General features: G+C 40.5%; 1 protein-coding gene and 1 long non-coding RNA gene across 3 annotated transcripts; one reads left to right on the plus strand and one right to left on the minus strand.

Annotated features, from left to right (window-relative positions):
- Positions 1–1,431: 1,431 nt before the first annotated feature.
- LOC118557880 lies at positions 1,432–7,341 on the plus strand. Of its 2 annotated transcripts, XR_004928070.1 has the most exons (3): positions 1,432–2,444; positions 3,185–3,404; positions 6,983–7,341. It is a non-coding gene; the product is annotated as an uncharacterized LOC118557880 (long non-coding RNA). The 2 variants fall into 2 exon arrangements; XR_004928069.1 differs by having other exon boundaries at positions 1,432–3,404.
- A 7,682-nt stretch (positions 7,342–15,023) lies between these two features.
- On the minus strand, positions 15,024–15,762 carry LOC118557867 (gastrula zinc finger protein XlCGF49.1-like; the record flags this gene model as incomplete). Its single annotated transcript, XM_036128346.1, has 1 exon — positions 15,024–15,762. A coding segment is annotated over exon 1 (558 nt), but the record flags the coding sequence as incomplete, so codon positions are not given.
- Positions 15,763–17,756: the final 1,994 nt, after the last annotated feature.

Genomic DNA, 17,756 nt, shown 5'->3' on the forward strand with positions numbered 1-17,756 from the left:
ACCAACATGTTTATTTTGTTTTAACATCTGTGTTTTTATCCTTGTTTATAACTAATTGTTCAGTGAGATAGCTGAAATTACAAAAATCAATTATTAGACATTTATGAAAACTAACTAATCATTTTTAATTTTTTCACACTTATTTCATTGATTATGATAAATTTTATGATCAAACATTTTAATTACTTGAACATGTATGTCTTCATATCAATGTAAACCTGTTCTATAAATAAAGCTAAACTTATATTCAGACGCTGGTGAAGATTCTCAGTCATCCAGGTCATGATCATTCCAAAATAAAATTAAAAAACAAAACTGGACTTTTTTTCCAAAGTTTGAAGACGTTTTGCTTCCCATCCAGAAAGCTTTCTCAATTCAAATGTCTGGAGTTGTGTGGAGGTCCAAGCTTTATATTATTGACCAACAAAGGCCTTTTTATGGCTTAGATAACATGCTAAATGAACAGAAACTGGTCCCCCTTAGTAATGGGGAGTCGTTAGGGTCATTATTGGGCTTACAGGAGTGATCTTGTGCTCATTGTATGGAGGTGAGCATTGAGGTGAAGTTTGGTAGGAATCAACCCTGTTGCTGTGTTATAAATTTTAGAGAGTTGGAACCTAAGGCCTCCTCCTCTGTTTAAGGTTGGTTTTTCTCTCTTAACGTAGATGGCTTCCTTCACACCCCTTTCAAACCATCTGTCTTCTTTGTCCAAAATGTGAACATGTTGGTCCTCACAGAGTGTCCTTTGTCCTTAAGGTGTAGGTGGACAGCAGAGTCTTGTCCTGAGGAGGTAGCTCTCCTGTGTTGAGCCATGCGTCTGTGGAGAGGTTGTTTGGTTTCTCCAATATAAAGATCAGAACATTCCTCACTGACTGAACTGCAGACACCACTCCGCTCATCTTAGGTTTGGGGGTTTTGTCCTTGGGATGCACCAGCCTCTGTCTGAGGCTCCTGTTTGCTTTGAAATGTTCTGGGATTTTGTGTTTGGAGAAAATCCTCTTGAGTTTTTCAGAGACTCCAGCAACATCTGGGATGACGATGTTTCTGTGTTTATTCTTCTCACCATTATGTTCTGCAGCGGGTCTTTTGGATTTTCTTGCTGACTTGACAAAAGCCCAGTTAGGGTAGCCACAGGTTTGGAGGGCATCTCTGATGTGTTTCTGTTCCTTGTGCTTCCCTTCTGTTTTAGTAGGACATGCTGGGCCCGGTGTTGTAAGGTTCTGATGACAGAAAGTTTGTGCTCCAGTGGGTGGTGTGAGTCAAAAAGAAGATATTGGTCTGTGTGAGTGGGTTTCCTATATACTTCAATGTTGAGGTTTCCATCTCCTTCCATGCTCACCAAACAGTCCAGAAAAGGTAGCTTGTTGTCGTTGGCATCCTCTCTGGTAAACTTGATGTTGTTGTCCACTGAGTCCACAGAGTTGATGTGTCTTGTGAAAGCTTCCACTTAAGCAGGAAAATAATTACTGGGCAATAATGTAAAGCCTGGAACTCCTCACTACTCCAGACATTTGAATTGAGAAAGCTTTCTGGATGGGAAGCAAAACGTCTTCAAACTTTGGAACAAAAATCCAGTTGTTGGGGTTTCTTTTGGGGGGGGGGGGTTATATTCAGCACCAATGTTCCTCCTAATTCTTCATGTCTCTGAGTAAACACACAAACTCCCTGAGTATTCACCTGACCTCTGTGAGCAACATCACATGTTCACACTGAGGCTACATTACGCCTGTCCAACACCTGAGATTATAACAAGTTACATGGTTTACTAAAAGAATCAAATTACAGCAATAATCTCTTTTAGATTACCTAGTTTAGAAACAATGAATTTAGCCTGATTCCATGAAAAAGACAACAGTAGACTCTCACTATTGGACTGTAATGTAGCCATGGGGAATGGTGAAAGCATTTCTGCTGGAATGTCAGTCCTTTTTGTGATACTTTGTGTTTCTATACACTGAGGATGTGGTTGGTATGGCTTTGTCCAGTGAATAAGATCTGAACTAAAGCATGCTGGATCCCTTCCCTTCCATTGCTGGCAGTAAGGTCATCATGGTCTGCTCCATCCTCCTTCCCTGTGTCGCATCTATACACAAGGAAACATTTGTGACTCCATGTCCCAGCAGGCTTTGCACCTGCCTTTCTCTTCTGTGCACAGGCTCCAGCAGTCTTAGCTCCTCCCACGCAGTATAAAGAGAGTGGAGCTCAAACCATGCTCTTCTTTAGCCGCTGATTTCTGAGAGCACATTCTGACTGCTTTTGAGACACTTCCTGGCAAATCCTCCTCCCCCACCTCACTGGAAGCCATCAATGCACGGTCTTGCAGTCTTTGGCTCTATAATTACTGCCAACACAACATGGATACCAGATTGAATGCTCCTGTAAGAATGCTAAGCTCTGATCAAGATGTCTTTCTCTGGACCCAGGACATTGTGACAGTGGCTGAGGTTTGTTTTGTGTCAGACGTTGTTTGTCCGGCTCTTTCTCCACAGGTTGGTGAGGTGTCCTGATTGCAGCAGTATCATCAGTTACATTTATTTTAGTCTTCCTCAAATTGTTGCCATACACAAAATTAGTCTCTTTTGCTCAGCAAACAACTTCTTTGACTTTTGTTTCTGCTGTGATATGCTCCGTCAGCTGTGACGTCTTACAGAACTTTATTTGGTCCTAAATTAGGTTTAATCCACTAATCAAGTTGCTGAAACATGAATAATTAGTGGGAATCAGATTAACTCACATTTAATTCAGTGTCAAAGATGTGGGAGTGAATATTCAGCCATTATGTTTTCATTTCAGTCACAAAACAGTTAAAACATTTTCCTTTGTTATTGTGCTTTTTGTGTAGGAAAATAGAAAATTATAATCCAGTCAGTTTTAGAATAAACCTGTTAGCACCAAAATGTGGAAAATGGAAAGGGTTGTCTATATTTTCTGTGCTGCTGCTCTTTATGCAGAAAATGGATCCACAGACAACTTAAATCTATTTATTAACTGGTGGTCCATGAAAAGCAAAATGCAAACATTTTTCTGTAATGAGAGGAAAGGTGGAATCTGAGCCAAGTAGCTTTGGTATCAAAACTAGATTTTATTGGTTTGACAAAAGATTTTTCTGTAGAAAACAAATGACAATAGTTAAAATAAGGCACCCTGGAAACATGAAGTTCTTTTTTCCTTGCTCTTCTTTTAGGGGCACGCTTTGAAGGTTGTGCTGGAAACAAAGAAAGCCAATCTTTCTATTTCAATCAGGTCTAACTGTGGCAGGATCCAAAGAGCCTGAAAGCTTGCCATACCTCCACCCTCAGCAGACTTCAGCTCCTTGGCCTCCTGGATTTGAGCAACAAGACTTTGGAGCCTTTGTGACGCAGCCGTTCTGCGCTCCTCCAAAACACTCCTTTGTTCTCTTGAAGGTAGAACATCTTGTCAGTTTCCTCCTGGGCTTTTCATGCGGCACACAGCACTTCCAGTTAGCTGTGCAGAGCTGCCTGCTCAGCCCGCTTTTCTGACACATCCTGTTCCTCTGCAGAAGTCTGCCTACTTGTTGCAGGGCTTCTACTATCTCCTCATTCCCCGTGATCAGCTCCATTCTCTGCTGAAGTTCTCTCCTACTGCAGATGAGACCAGAGTAAAACCCACATGAGGTCCATGTACCGCTGATCACACAATAAATCAGGTCACAGAAAAGGCCTGAAGCCTTGTAATGTGTAGCCTGCTGCATGTCTTCATTACTTTGCTTGTCCGTTTAGCTAACCTTTGATAATAAAATAATAAAATTATGTTTTATTGACCATCTTCCAGTTAAAATATGTCAAGAAATAACTTCTCTGTGAATTTTGAGGTCTTTCTACGGCTAACCGCAGCAATTACCTAAGGTGACAGAATTTATTTCTAATAAGACCTTAACAGAGATGCTGTTCTTAACAAATGAAGTAATTTTTCTCCAGACTGTAAGAAAATGATTTCTGGATGTTATGACAGAAGTTCTCACTAATGTAGGAAGACAGTTTTTCTAAAAGGGATTTGCTGATGGGCTCACCCTCCCCACATTACAGTAGAATCCATTAAGATTTATATTTAAAAACTGTTTAAATGCATACTTTGAAACATAGAAGTTACAGGAGCCACATGTATTTTGCTGCATTTCAAGAACTATGTAAATAAAGCAAGTTACACATTCCCAGGCAGGTTATAAAAAGTAACAAAGATTAATTTCTTCTAATATATCTAACCACTCTTATTTACATTTTTGCCTATATTGCTCCTTTGTGATTCTTGCAATCATCTATTGAGTCTACTTTTATATCTTTAAATATTTAAATTTTCCTGAACTCCTTGTGTGAAAAACGTTGGTAAAATATAGTTGCTTTTTAAAATAAAATAAGTGTGTACAAATACTCTTAATGTGACTTAACCCCAAGACAAACGTTTCTGTCAAAAATTGCTGAACTGAAAACAGTTTAAATACAATTACTATAACCAAATCAAATGTAGAGCATATTTTTTGTTTTAGAGGTAAATAAAGACTATGAAAATGTTTGGAACCTCTAGTTGTGTCACTACAAACTCCCTTTATTCCCCCATTCAGGTGTTTAAACACCTTTTGAACTAAACAGAGCCTTTTAATGAAGAACAAATGCAGAGCTGGTTTACAAGTGGAAGATGATCTTAGAGTTTGTTTGTCATCCATGCCTCCAAGAATAAACTGTGTGGGGAGAGACAGGCTCATCCTTCTCACTAATTGTCAAGAGCTTATTGATGTCATTGATGAATGGCTGGACTGTGTAACAAAGCCTGAAGCAGATATTCATAAGAATGTTGTTTTTATTCTTTGTTGCCAATAGTTTGAATAAGATGTTTGTTGTGCTTCTTCAGCCGAGGATCAGAAAGCCAAGGTCCTCGCCCTCGACTGCTACCCTATGCACAATGCACCCGACCCCCCTTGGCCCCTCTGACAGGTGGTGAGCCCATTGGAAGGGGGACCCATGTTTCCTCTTTGGGATGAGCCCGGCCCATCTCCATGGTTAAAAGCCCGGCCACCAGGCGCTCACCAGCGTGCCCCACCTCCAGGCCTGGCTCCAGAGTGGGGGTCCGGTGACCCGCGTCCGGGCGAGGGAACACTACGTCCATTTATTGTATTCATCATAAGGGGGCTTTGGGCTGATCTTTGTCTGGTCCCTCACCTAGGACCTGTCTGCCTTGGGTGACCCTACTAGGGGCACAAAGCTCCTAACAGCATAGCTCCTAGGGTGATTGGGACACTCAAACCCCTCCACCACGATAAGGTGGCAGCCCAGGGAGAGGTCGCCTCCCTGGTGAGGTGTTCCAACCGGGAGGAGACCCAGAGGGAGACCCAAGACACGCTGGAGGGACGATGTCTCTCTGCTGGGAACGCCTTGGGATTCCCCCAGAGGAGCTGGCCCAAGTGGCTGGAGAGAGGGACGTCTGGGCCTCCCTACTGAAGCTGCTACCCCCCCCCCCCTCCTCCCCGACCCCAGATAAGTGGAAGGGGATGGATGGTTTGTTGTGCTTATATTTAACCAATTAAAAGAGCCTTTAATCTGATAATTGGACCAAATAGGGTTCACTGGAAGTTCCTGGATCTGGTCCGTTCCAGGAACAAATTTCATCGGTGCCAAGTCTGTATTAAGACAGCTGTACCAGGTCCTGGATTCTCAAGACAAAGGTGCAATGGAGGAGATGTCAGCTCAAAAAGGCAGCCAATGGGAGTGGAGAATTAATCCAGCACATCAGAACATTTGACTTCACAAGCTATCCTTCTAAAAGACTCAGAGAGATGCAGCATCATGTCAACAGGTTCTGGAGATCATGGAGCCAGCTTTGCAGCCCAAACTTAATTGTGAGAAGCAAATGGCACACGTCACATCTAAATGTCACAGCTGGTGATAATTGTTTGGCTATGTGACCAAAATGTGGTGCAGGGCCAATTCAAGTTAGGACGGGTTGTGAGTGTTAACCCAGATGCTAAGTGCATTGTGGGGGATGTGAATGTCAAAGTGGTCCAAGGCTCCTGCCTTCCTGTGACAAGACTCATACCAATCCAGCCTTTGTCTGGAGTCCTGAAAGAACCTGCACAAACTACTGTCCTGCACAGAGACGTTAGCAGAGTGGTTGAATTTCCATAAAACAACCACAGAAGTTCTATACTTCTTCATGCAGGAAAAAGCAACAATAAAGGCAGAGGTGTGTTGGTTCTGACTGTTCTGAGCGCACACAATGGACCTGCAGCTGGTTCTGAGATGGTAGAGAACTCCTGCTGTTGCTGTGGAGAGGAAATGATGATCATCCCAAAATGTTCTGTTCTGCAGCGCTGCAGCTCCATCCTCCACATGCAGACGCTGTAAATTCATGAGTTTAGATGGACGCTGATCAGATTATGGATCATAAACCAGCCTTCTCAGTTTAATCCTGATGGTCATAATCTGTTGATTAAGGTTTAATTCTGAGTTAAGGTACTGTATGGGAGAGAGGAGGAAGGCCTTAAAGTAACTTTTCAAGAATCAAGAGTCTTTATTGTTTTTATGTAACCATAATGAAATATTGGTGAGACACTCAGAATGATAAGAGGCAGACCCAAATTAAAAACACTTACAGAAAAATGAGACATAAGCATTCCTAAAGGACACTCTCAAAAATGTTAAAACTATCAGAAAAATAAAAAGTATTAAACATCTAAAACCCTTTTTGACTCTTCAAATTCTGAAAAACTTACAGAATAAATGTTCTAAAATATGCAGAAGGACAAATGTAGCATGTAGTATTTACATAAATGCAGCTTGTGCTGAAACAGTCTATAAATGGCTGCTGGTTTATTTAATATTCAGAAGTGCTGCTTTTGCTCTGCTTTCATTGTTAGGACCAATTATTTCTCCAAGGTGCACAATGGTGAGATTCAGCCAAAGCACATTTAACAGCGGTTATCTCCTCTGTGAAGAAAAGTCAAACTAAGGGGTTTCTGTGGTCTCCACAGATGAGTTCAGACTTTCAGGATGAAAGCTGAAGACGTCTCCCTCTGCTGCTGTTCCTGCATCCGTCTCTAAGGCTCCAAGCCCACTTCCTGCTGCTGGTTCTGCCCGTACGCTCTGTGTTCCCTCATCATGTTCAGGTTCCTCTAGTTGGCTCAACTAACCTCCTTCACTCTGCTGAAGACTAACAAAACTCACTTTTTACCTGTTTTATTTTCTAGGATGAAATGTGACTCTGCATGCCGTGCTGGCCTTTAAATGTTTACCTCTGAGGTTCTGGACTAGTCCAAAAAGAAAACCTATTTCTATTTATGTAAACATGAAGTAATATACTGAGGAAAAATAAAGTCTTTTTCTGTAAGAACCGGGCTCCTGGTGGTTTGAAGAGCTTCAGTGGCTTCATGAAGCAGAGCCGTGTGAGGAGACTCTGCAGGTGATGATCTGTGGAGCAGAACCAAGAGCCTTCAGACCAACAAACCACCTCCTGATCAGCCCTCTGCCTCAGCTGGAGCTTCAGCTTCTGGCTCATTCCTGGAGTTTTTTTTTTTTTTTACCAAAATCTGTCATTTTTATGGGACAAATGGCGCCTGAGAACCCTTTCTGGTGTGATGAGCGGTGGCTCAGAGGAGTAAGAAGTGAGCTACAGAGTCACAGGTTGCAGGTTCACCTCCTGGACTAGACCACTTTTACCTCCATTTTCCCTCTATTGGAAGCAAAAAGCAGCAAGATGCTCTCTGGAGTTGAACCTGCAACCTTTAGGTAACAGTAAGCCAACCAGCATGTCTTCTTACTCCCTGAGCTACTCGCTCATCTACTAAAATATCCACGTTTCTCGTATTTGACTTAAATTTTAGGGTATTTGGGCGTAAAGAGGCGTCGACATCCCAAAGCTTGGTCTCCTCCTGGAAAACAGCCCAGCAGGTCCAACCAGAACTCTGAGCAGCTGGGTTCTGCTCCACAGCTTCTGCTCTGGCTTCACTTCAGAAGACAGTTCCTCCTCAGAACATGAAAAACTGTTTTTTTTTTCATTTCTCTCAGTCTGTCCTCACATGCTGGAAATGGTCCATGCTTTAAAATGATCAGTTTAACTCTTAAAATCTTTCCATCCAGTACTTTGAGTTTGAAGCCTGGGAAGGTCCAACACCGCCTGGAGCTCTGATTCTGGTCCAGTTCATGAAATACAGATAAAATAGGTGGATATTTGCTACATATTGAAGAGCTACTGACCTGGTGAGGAAACAGACGTGTTGAAGAGGAATAAAAGTCTAATTTAAATCAAGTTACAATAGTTATTTATTTAAAAAAGGTCAACTTTAAATTAGCACTAAAACAAGGGTTCTGAAACTTTTCAGATAACATTAGATAGATAGATAGATAGATAGATAGATAGATAGATAGATAGATAGATAGATAGATAGATATGAACCTTGCTCTAAAATATACAACAGGTCCAGTTTTTAATACATTTATATCAACTTAATGCAAATATAAAATAAAGTCCTGGAAGCCAGAAAACTTTTAAAAGTGTTTATCTCTAGCTAAAATCACAATAATAATGGTAGTAGTAGTTATAATAATAATAATAATGAAACTAAAAGTCATGCAGTTAGTGTTCCATTATTTTATCAGAGTTTTCTCCAGTGTACATAAATATATGTCACTGAGGCGTGGCTCCATAAATACACATGAAGAAGAAGAAGCAGAACAAACACGGTCCATTCAGAAAGCTGCAGCAACACAAACAGAACGTCACACGACTGAAGGAGCTGCAGCTCAGAGCCGCTCTCATCGTCCGTGGCCTCCTGCTGCAGCGCTGGGCTTTATCACCACCAACCCATGGAGAGGCTGCTTCTGACCCGAGGACTGGAACGCTGCACAGCTGGTTCTGCTGGCTTTGGGAACCCAGACAAAGAGGAACACAGGAGAACGTCTGCAGGGCTCTTCAGAAACAAGCCAAGGTAAAAACTATCTGAGTCTGGGGGTCCTGAGAGGAACCAGCCCCCCCCCCCCACACTGTAGCCAGCCTGTGTGGTTACTGGGTCCCAGTCACCAAAACATGCAGACATCTCACTGATTCTCTGCTGGTGTCCTCGTTTCCCAGTGAAGCAACTAAAGAGTCCCCAGGTTTTAGTCCTGCTGACTTAGTGTGTGGACATTCACCTGCTGCTCCACTTAAAGCCCTGAAGAGCAAGTTTTCATTCTGACTACTGGATCAAATCAAAGGCTTGCTCCATGTGCTTCCTCCATCCAGACCGGGTCAGGTCAAAGGTCAGACTGTCAAACAGGAAGTAAAGGCTTCCACTTCCTGTTATAGGGCGGGGCAAAGCAGGCTCTAGCAGCAGGGCTGGATTTGTGGGTAACTGAGGCCAGAACACGTCTCTACAGTCTGTCTGTCCATCTGATCCATGAAGAAACTGAAGCTGACATCAGGGGACACCAGAATCACAGCTTTGTCATCAGAACCTTCACAGTGGAGCAGCTGCTCTTTAGACCAGGCTCTCAGGAGAAACCTGTCTGTCTCTGATGCTTTTACTCTGAATGGAGATCAACAAATGTTGGCTTTTCTTCTTCATTTGCTTGTCTGAGAACTTTACACTTTGAAACCATCATGTCCAACAGTTTATCAGCAACCAGAACTTAGCAGAACCATTTCAGCTTAACTTTGGTTTCATGTTGTAGTGACCATCCAACAGGTCAACACTTGTTTCAAGCTTTTTCTCGTTGCTTTTCCTTGTTAGCTTGTTAGTCTTCAGGAGCCTTCAGAGAAATGAGCCTACAGACCACACAGAATACTTTCTACAGACTGAGCTGTTTGATCACACAGCTGAAACACTTTCCCTCTATGACCAGTCTTTGTTTTCACTAAGTCACTTCACAGCGCTAGACTTTAAGTCATCTGAGCTAAACAAGTGTAAAGCTGCAGGAGGTCTCACATTTAGTGCACATTATTTTACACATTTAATCAGGAGAAACATGAATGAATAATACATGTTAATCTAAAGAGACTCTGCAGCCTGTGGAGGAAAATAAAGAAGGTGCTTAAAGTCTGTGCAGGGTCCCACCTCAGTTACTGTCTGCAACAACTACCCCGTCCACTAGAGGGAGCACTGATACTTCCACCAGCTCTGCTTCAAAGTTAAACAGGAAATAACTGCATTCACTGGTTTTATCAGACTGTCAGATCTGTAAAACAACAAAATAAAGCTATTATTCAACTTGGTTTATTCTTTACCTTTTGCTTTAATATATTGGTTTAATTCTAATTTTACTTTACAGATTTTACCCAGCTTACTCTCTTCCTGGGAGGTTTCTAGTAACTTAAATGTTCTTCTAATTCTTGAATCTTTTTTATCTTCTTTTTATCAGATTAGAATGGAATTATTTTCACTTCATCAATGATTTCCCCGCCTTCCAGAGGTTAGATGCTGAGGTCCCTGGTCGATCATTGTATTCCAAATATGAAGCCCACTCTGCTTTAAAATATTTGATAAATTCTTCCTCCTTAAGCAATGATGTATTAAATCTCCAGCTTTTGTTTTGCAGGGTTACTTTTTTATTTAATAGGGTTAAAGAAACTGGAGCATGATCACTGACAGCAATAAGATGTATTACAGCATCTGAAATGTCAGACAGCAGCGAGTTTTTGATTAAGAAGTAGTCCTAACGAGAGTAGGAATGATGGACATTTAAAAAGAAAGTATATTCCTTACTGTTAGGATGAGTAGATCACCATATATCACAAAGACCAAAATCACTCATGTATTGTTTGACTACATTTATTGATAGCCAACCAAGCTGACTCCCTGTTGTAATCAACCTTTTTCCTCATTTAGACCAAAGGTGAGGTCACCCCCAATAAAAGGAGAACAATCCAACTGCTTTGAAAGTGCATAAAAGTTTGTAATAGAATGAGGGATCATCAACATTTGGACCATATAAACTGACAATACATAACTTTTGTTTGTGAACAGATGTTATTATAATGAATCTACCTTCAGGATCTATAATTATGTCTAATATTGTAAAACTAACGTTTTTGTGGATTAAAATAGCTACTTCTCTCAATCTAGAGTCAAAGCAGATGAAAAACACATTAGGGAACTCAGGAGAGTTTAGATTTTCTAACAGGTGCAGCTGATTCTATAATAATCAAGCTCCATCATATATCAGAGCTCTGATTACCCCGTATGTTCCTAACAGAGCACTTCGCTCTCAGACTGCAGGTCTGCTGGTGGTTCCTAGAGTCTCTAAAAGTAGAATGGGAGGCAGATCCTTTAGCTATCAGGCTCCTCTCCTGTGGAACCAACTCCCAGTTATCAATATCTGCTTCAGGCTTTGTTACACAGTCCAGCCATTCATCAATGACATCAATAACCTCTTGACAATTAGTGAGAAGGATGAGCCTGTCTCTCCTCACACAGTTTATTCTTGGAGGCATGGATGACAAACAAACTCTAAGATCATCTTCCACTTGTAAACCAGCTCTGCATTTGTTCTTCATTACAGTCAGAGTTGAAAATGTTGATTCACAGAGGTAAGTGGTTGGAAACGTGTCAGGTTCAAATACCTAAAACATTCATTAAACAACACAAGGGAAGAAAGACAACAAGCGTTAGTTTGGTTTTATTTGAGAGGAGAACAGCAGAGATGTGCTCAGTTACAACTCCTTACTGCTCTGAAAACACCCTGTGCTTCCTCTCTCTTTATTGTGTTCAGGGAGGTCCCTAATTAGAAACCATTTATGATGTGACATTCAAGATAATACAACGCCATTCACACAGTTCAGTTCAGGTCTTGGAAAAAGAGTCATATCTCTGCAGGCCTTCTGCAATGATAAGAGAGACAGTTGAAAAACATAGTATGAGCTAAGATGAAGCACGGTATATGTTCCAGTAAATAAATGACAATAATAATAAACAATAATACATAAGAGAGATATTAGTCATCTGAAAAACACTGTCTGAATAAACTCAAACCTTAAAACCTTTTTAATAGTAATGAGTAAATATGTGATAAATGCCATAAACATGGTAAATAAAAATAAACACGTAGAGAATAATAAAAATAATTCTAACAAAACGGCAGCAATATTTTCATGGCCTCAGCAGCCAGTTCAGGATACTCATGTGAGAGGGAGGCCCAAAAGTCTGCATGATTTTCCTGCTGGAATCTGGCCTTCAATGTTCTGTCACAAGATAACTCCAAGAGCTGTTCTTCTGTTTTACCTCTTAAGCCATTTCTTGTTGCAGCAGGTGAAAATGGATCAGCACCCAGTCCCAGGCATCAGTGTTCACATCAGAGAAATATGAGCTGAAGTTCTCACACAGTGATGTTAGGTGTGAAGTCACAACATCCCTCACAATAGCAACAGACAGCTTCTCATTGTTTAAAAAGTCAGTCAGTTGGGGGAACATGTCTGTTATTCCATCTTTTATTCTTCTTCTTTATAAAGGCGGTGATTTTGTCACTAACTTTAAGGATAGATGTGTAGCCTCCTTGGATGGAGAGGTTGAGGCTGTTCAATATGTTGAATATGTCTGTTAGACAGGCTAACTTGGCAATGCAGTCTGGATCATGAAAGAAATATGCAATGTCTGGTTTCTCCTCTTATAAATTCAGCCATTTCTCTGTGTAGCTCAACAACTCTGCAACACTTTCCCACGAGACAACCATCACACCTCAGTGATAAAGCAGTGCGTCATGTTCAGCATCCAGATTTGGGCAAAGTTGACCAAACAGCCGTGATTTCAAAGCTCTGGATTTCACAAAGTTAACTGCAGTGATAGCTGTGTTCAGAACAGAAGATCTGGGTCCATGTCTCTGGAAGCTAGTGCCTGCTGATGCAGGACACAGTGGGTAGCTATAACGCATGGATTGATGGATTTTATCCACGCTTCAACTCCACTCTTTGGGCCGGTCATCACTGCTGAGCCATCCGTACAAACAGAGAGACATTTTCCCAGCTGAGTCTCGCTTCAGTCAGAAAAGCATCAACTAGCTTAAATATTTCCTCACCAGTTGTCCTGCCTTCACCTGAAGAACATTCTCAGGATTAAAGGACTGATGTCTCAGCAGGTTATGGAAAACTAATCCATGCATTTAATTTTAGTAGAAATCAAAAACTGAAATTGTTTTCTCACACGTCCACCAAAAATATCAGACAACTGCAGTTAATCCAGAATGCTGCTGCTCAGTCCGCACTAAGACTAAGAAAGCAGAGAACATCTACCTAGTCCTTACGCTGGCTCCCTGTGTCTCAATCAATAGACTTTAAAATACTTGTTTTAGTCTATAAAATCCCTGCATGGCTTAGCACCTAAATACATGACAGATTTGTTATCAGCGTTTCAACCCTCCAGACCACTAAATTCTTCTGATTCATGCCTAATCTGGTAATTTGCTTCTACTTGTATAGCACTTTAACTGGACTGACTACCCCAAAGCGCTTTACAACTTGTTGTAGGAAGCTGACTTCCTATATTCTACCTCTCTGGAACAAACATCCAGAAGACTGAGTTCTTCTAAATGATGATTAGAAAGACATTTGCTTAAGACTGACTTTAAATGTTCTAGTTAAACTTTTAATTGAAACATTAGTTTATATTTGTAGTCCTATTGATTATAAAATCATCAACATTTACTCTTAGGTTCTATTTTCCTCTTTTATTTTGTTTCACTTTTACTCACTTTATTGCCCAGTAATTATTTTCTTGCTTAAGTGGAAGCTTTCACAAGACACATCAACTCTGTGGACTCAGTGGACAACAACATCAAGTTTACCAGAGAGGATGCCAACGACAACAAGCTACCTTTTCTGGACTGTTTGGTGAACATGGAAGGAGATGGAAACCTCAACATTGAAGTGTATAGGAAACCCACTCACACAGACCAATATCTTCTTTTTGACTCACACCACCCACTGGAGCACAAACTTTCTGTCATCAGAACCTTACAACACCGGGCCCAGCATGTCCTACTAAAACAGAAGGGAAGCACAAGGAACAGAAACACATCAGAGATGCCCTCCAAACCTGTGGCTACCCTAACTGGGCTTTTGTCAAATCAGCAAGAAAATCCAAAAGACCCGCTGCAGAACATAATGGTGAGAAGAATAAACGCAAAAACATCGTCATCCCAGATGTTGCTGGAGTCTCTGAAAAACTCAAGAGGATTTTCTCCAAACACAAAATCCCAGAACATTTCAAAGCAAACAGGACCCTCAGACAGAGGCTGGTGCATCCCAAGGACAAAACCCCCAAACCTAAGATGAGCGGAGTGGTGTCTGCAGTTCAGTCAGTGAGGAATGTTCTGATCTTTATATTAGAGAAACCAAACAACCTCTCCACAGAGGTCCAAATTAGATTTTTGGATAAATCTTTTTCCACATAGATCAGAACAGAAAGGCTTCTCTCCTGTGTGGATTCTCCTGTGTCTGTTTAAATTTTGTTTTAGGCTAAATCTTTGTCCACATAGATCACAACAGAAAGGCTTCTGTCCTGTGTGGATTCTCATGTGTGTGTTTAAATTTCCTTTTTCGCTAAATCTTTGTCCACATAGATCACAACAGAAAGGCTTCTGTCCTGTGTGGGTTATCATGTGAATGTTTAAATGTTGTTTTAAGCTAAATCTTTTTCCACATAGATCACAGCAGAAAGGCTTCTGTCCTGTATGGATTTTCATGTGTTTGTTTAAACCTGATTTATCGATAAATCTTTGTCCACATAGATCACAGCAGAAAGGCTTCTGTCCTGTGTGGATTGTCATGTGTGTGTTTAAATGTGATTTTTGTCTAAATCTTTTTCCACATAGATCACAACAGAAAGGCTTCTCTCCTGTGTGGATTCTCGTGTGTCTGTTTAAATTTTGTTTTAGGCTAAATCTTTGTCCACATAGATCACAGCAGAAAGGCTTCTGTCCTGTATGGATTTTCATGTGTTTGTTTAAACCTGATTTATCGATAAATCTTTGTCCACATAGATCACAGCAGAAAGGCTTCTGTCCTGTGTGGATTGTCATGTGTGTGTTTAAATGTGATTTTTGTCTAAATCTTTTTCCACATAGATCACAACAGAAAGGCTTCTCTCCTGTGTGGATTCTCGTGTGTCTGTTTAAATTTTGTTTTAGGCTAAATCTTTGTCCACATAGATCACAGCAGAAAGGCTTCTGTCCTGTGTGGATTTTCATGTGTTTGTTTAAACCTGATTTATCGATAAATCTTTGTCCACATAGATCACAACAGAAAGGCTTCTGTCCTGTGTGGATTCTCATGTGTGTGTTTAAATTTCCTTTTTCGCTAAATCTTTGTCCACATAGATCACAACAGAAAGGCTTCTGTCCTGTGTGGGTTATCATGTGAATGTTTAAATGTTGTTTTAAGCTAAATCTTTTTCCACATAGATCACAACAGAAAGGCTTCTGTCCTGTGTGGATTCTCGTGTGTCTGTTTAAATGTTGTTTTAAGCTAAATCTTTGTCCACATAGATCACAACAGAAAGGCTTCTGTCCTGTGTGGATTCTCATGTGTGTGTTTAAATTTCCTTTTCTGCTAAATCTTTGTCCACATAGATCACAACAGAAAGGCTTCTGTCCTGTGTGGATTCTCATGTGTCTGTTTAAGTCGTATTTTGTAATAAATGTTTTGCCACAGTCTTCACAGCTAAGCTTCCCTCCTGTCTGGACTTTCCTTCCTGAGTCCACATTTTTCTTCTTTGTAGAACATTTCTTATATCCAGAGTCTGACAATTGTTTCAGCTCAGACAGAGGGTGTTCTACATCACTGTCCTCTTCATCCTTCTCAGTGTCTTCAGCCTCTGATGAAATAGAAACATCTCCATGATCTTGTATCCTGATGGATTCTTCTCCATCATTCTCTTCTGGAATCTCTCTGCCTTTAATCTGGTCTGGATAAAGCTGTGAGAGCAGCAGAGACTGTTCATCATTCAGACTCTTTATGGGAGGAGCAGAGACTGGAAACCTGATGGCATTAATCACCTGCTTCCCATTGAGCTGCTCTCCTGGCAGACTGATGTAGACTCCCTCCTGTTCCTCCTTGATGTGGGGGGGCTTTGGATCATGCAGGTCATCAGGAGGTCTGTGGTCTAAAGAAGCTTCTTTAACAATCAGCTTCTGCTTAACATCTGCAGGAAACATAGAAACATATTATGCACATTAGAAAGTATTTTGATCTCAGCCTAAACTGAGGCAAATTTTAATGAACATATATTTCGGTAATTTAGTTAGATAGAACGCTTTGATTTAATTACAACCATTTCTTCTTGTTTATGTTGCACAGTTGTTTATGTCTTGTTTGTTTACAGTTTCTTGCTAAAGTTTTCACACCACTTGGCATCTTTCATGTTATTTTTCCTCACAACCTGCAAAGTAAAATGGATTGTTGGCTGATTTAGTTTGCACCATTTCATTTACACAGAATAAACCAAAAGAAAACTGGGCGATATGTCCTACAATCAATATAGAGATATAATGAGCAGTTCACCTCGATAACGATTAGTGGATGATAAAACACAAAAAACACAAGCTACTTCAAAGCCAGGGATATTGATGGTATAATCCACCTTGACAATCATGGCGACTGCCCTTGTTCCATCCTAAAAAATGGTTTGGGTCACACCGCAGTTCATTGCTCCTCCAGCAGGGTTGGAATGGCCCCCAAAAAGCTAAAGTCCAGACACCAGAGAAGGAGGCTAGGAGGCTAGGAGAGGAGCAGCAGAGCAGGGGCCCAGGACATCAAAAACTGTTTTTTCTGAGAATAGTGAGAATAAAACTACAGAGGGCAGCTGATACAATTAGCCTAGTTATTCATTCATTTTATGTCTGTAACACTATAACCTGTAACAGGTTATTGTTCTAATAAAACATTAGAACAATAAAAACAAATAAAAAAAAAGATACAATGATAGAACAAATAAATAAAAAAACAACTTCTCAAAGTGAGTTAAAAGCCAAGGAGAAATAATGAGCAGATTTAAAAACATTTGTTTGATTTGTTATAGCAGCTTATTCTACAGTTTGGGGGCAGCAGCTGAAAACGTTGCTTACCTATCAACTTGCTCTTAGGCTTTTCTATGGCTGCTGAGATAACCAGCTTTCCCTTTTACGTTTAAATGATTTTACTGCTTTGTTGTAAGGTTTGAGTTAGTAAAAAGCCCGGGAGCTTACAGGATAGCTCCCGCTAGCTATTTGGAAATTCTGCTATGTTGATGTAGTATGAGTGTTAAAGTTATAACAAACTTTATTTCCATAAGGATTTTATACATTGTTGGGATATTAATGTTGGTGTTGTCTGGTCTGCTCATTATGACCAAAATAGAGCTTTAGGCCTTTTTAAATTAGCTTCAAATGTCTGCTAGCATAATGCTATTAGCTTCCTGGATATCATTTGTGTTACCAAGCAACTACTGTTCGTTGTAAACATAAGGTTTGCTTTTGCTTCACTCCACCATCATTTGATAATGCTATGAGCATTATTAACACATTAATATGGAACATTAATGTTGATTTAATGGTGTTTTGTATAACTGTAGGATTAACCCATTTAGTGACCAATCACTACAGCGACCTCTAGCTTCCCAGAGGAATAATCGCAGTAATAAAATCAAGTGTCCTAAAGCTTACTGACTTTACTGAGCAAATCATTCTTTAAAATGTTATTCTATACAATACGGTATTATTTAACCCAGGATTTGCATTTTGAATGGGTTGAAACACATACCAAATGTTCTAAATTAGTTTATTTAATCTCATTCCACATTAAGTAAG

Source organism: Fundulus heteroclitus, chromosome 24, assembly GCF_011125445.2.
Source record: "Fundulus heteroclitus isolate FHET01 chromosome 24, MU-UCD_Fhet_4.1, whole genome shotgun sequence".
Classification (NCBI taxonomy): domain Eukaryota; kingdom Metazoa; phylum Chordata; class Actinopteri; order Cyprinodontiformes; family Fundulidae; genus Fundulus; species Fundulus heteroclitus.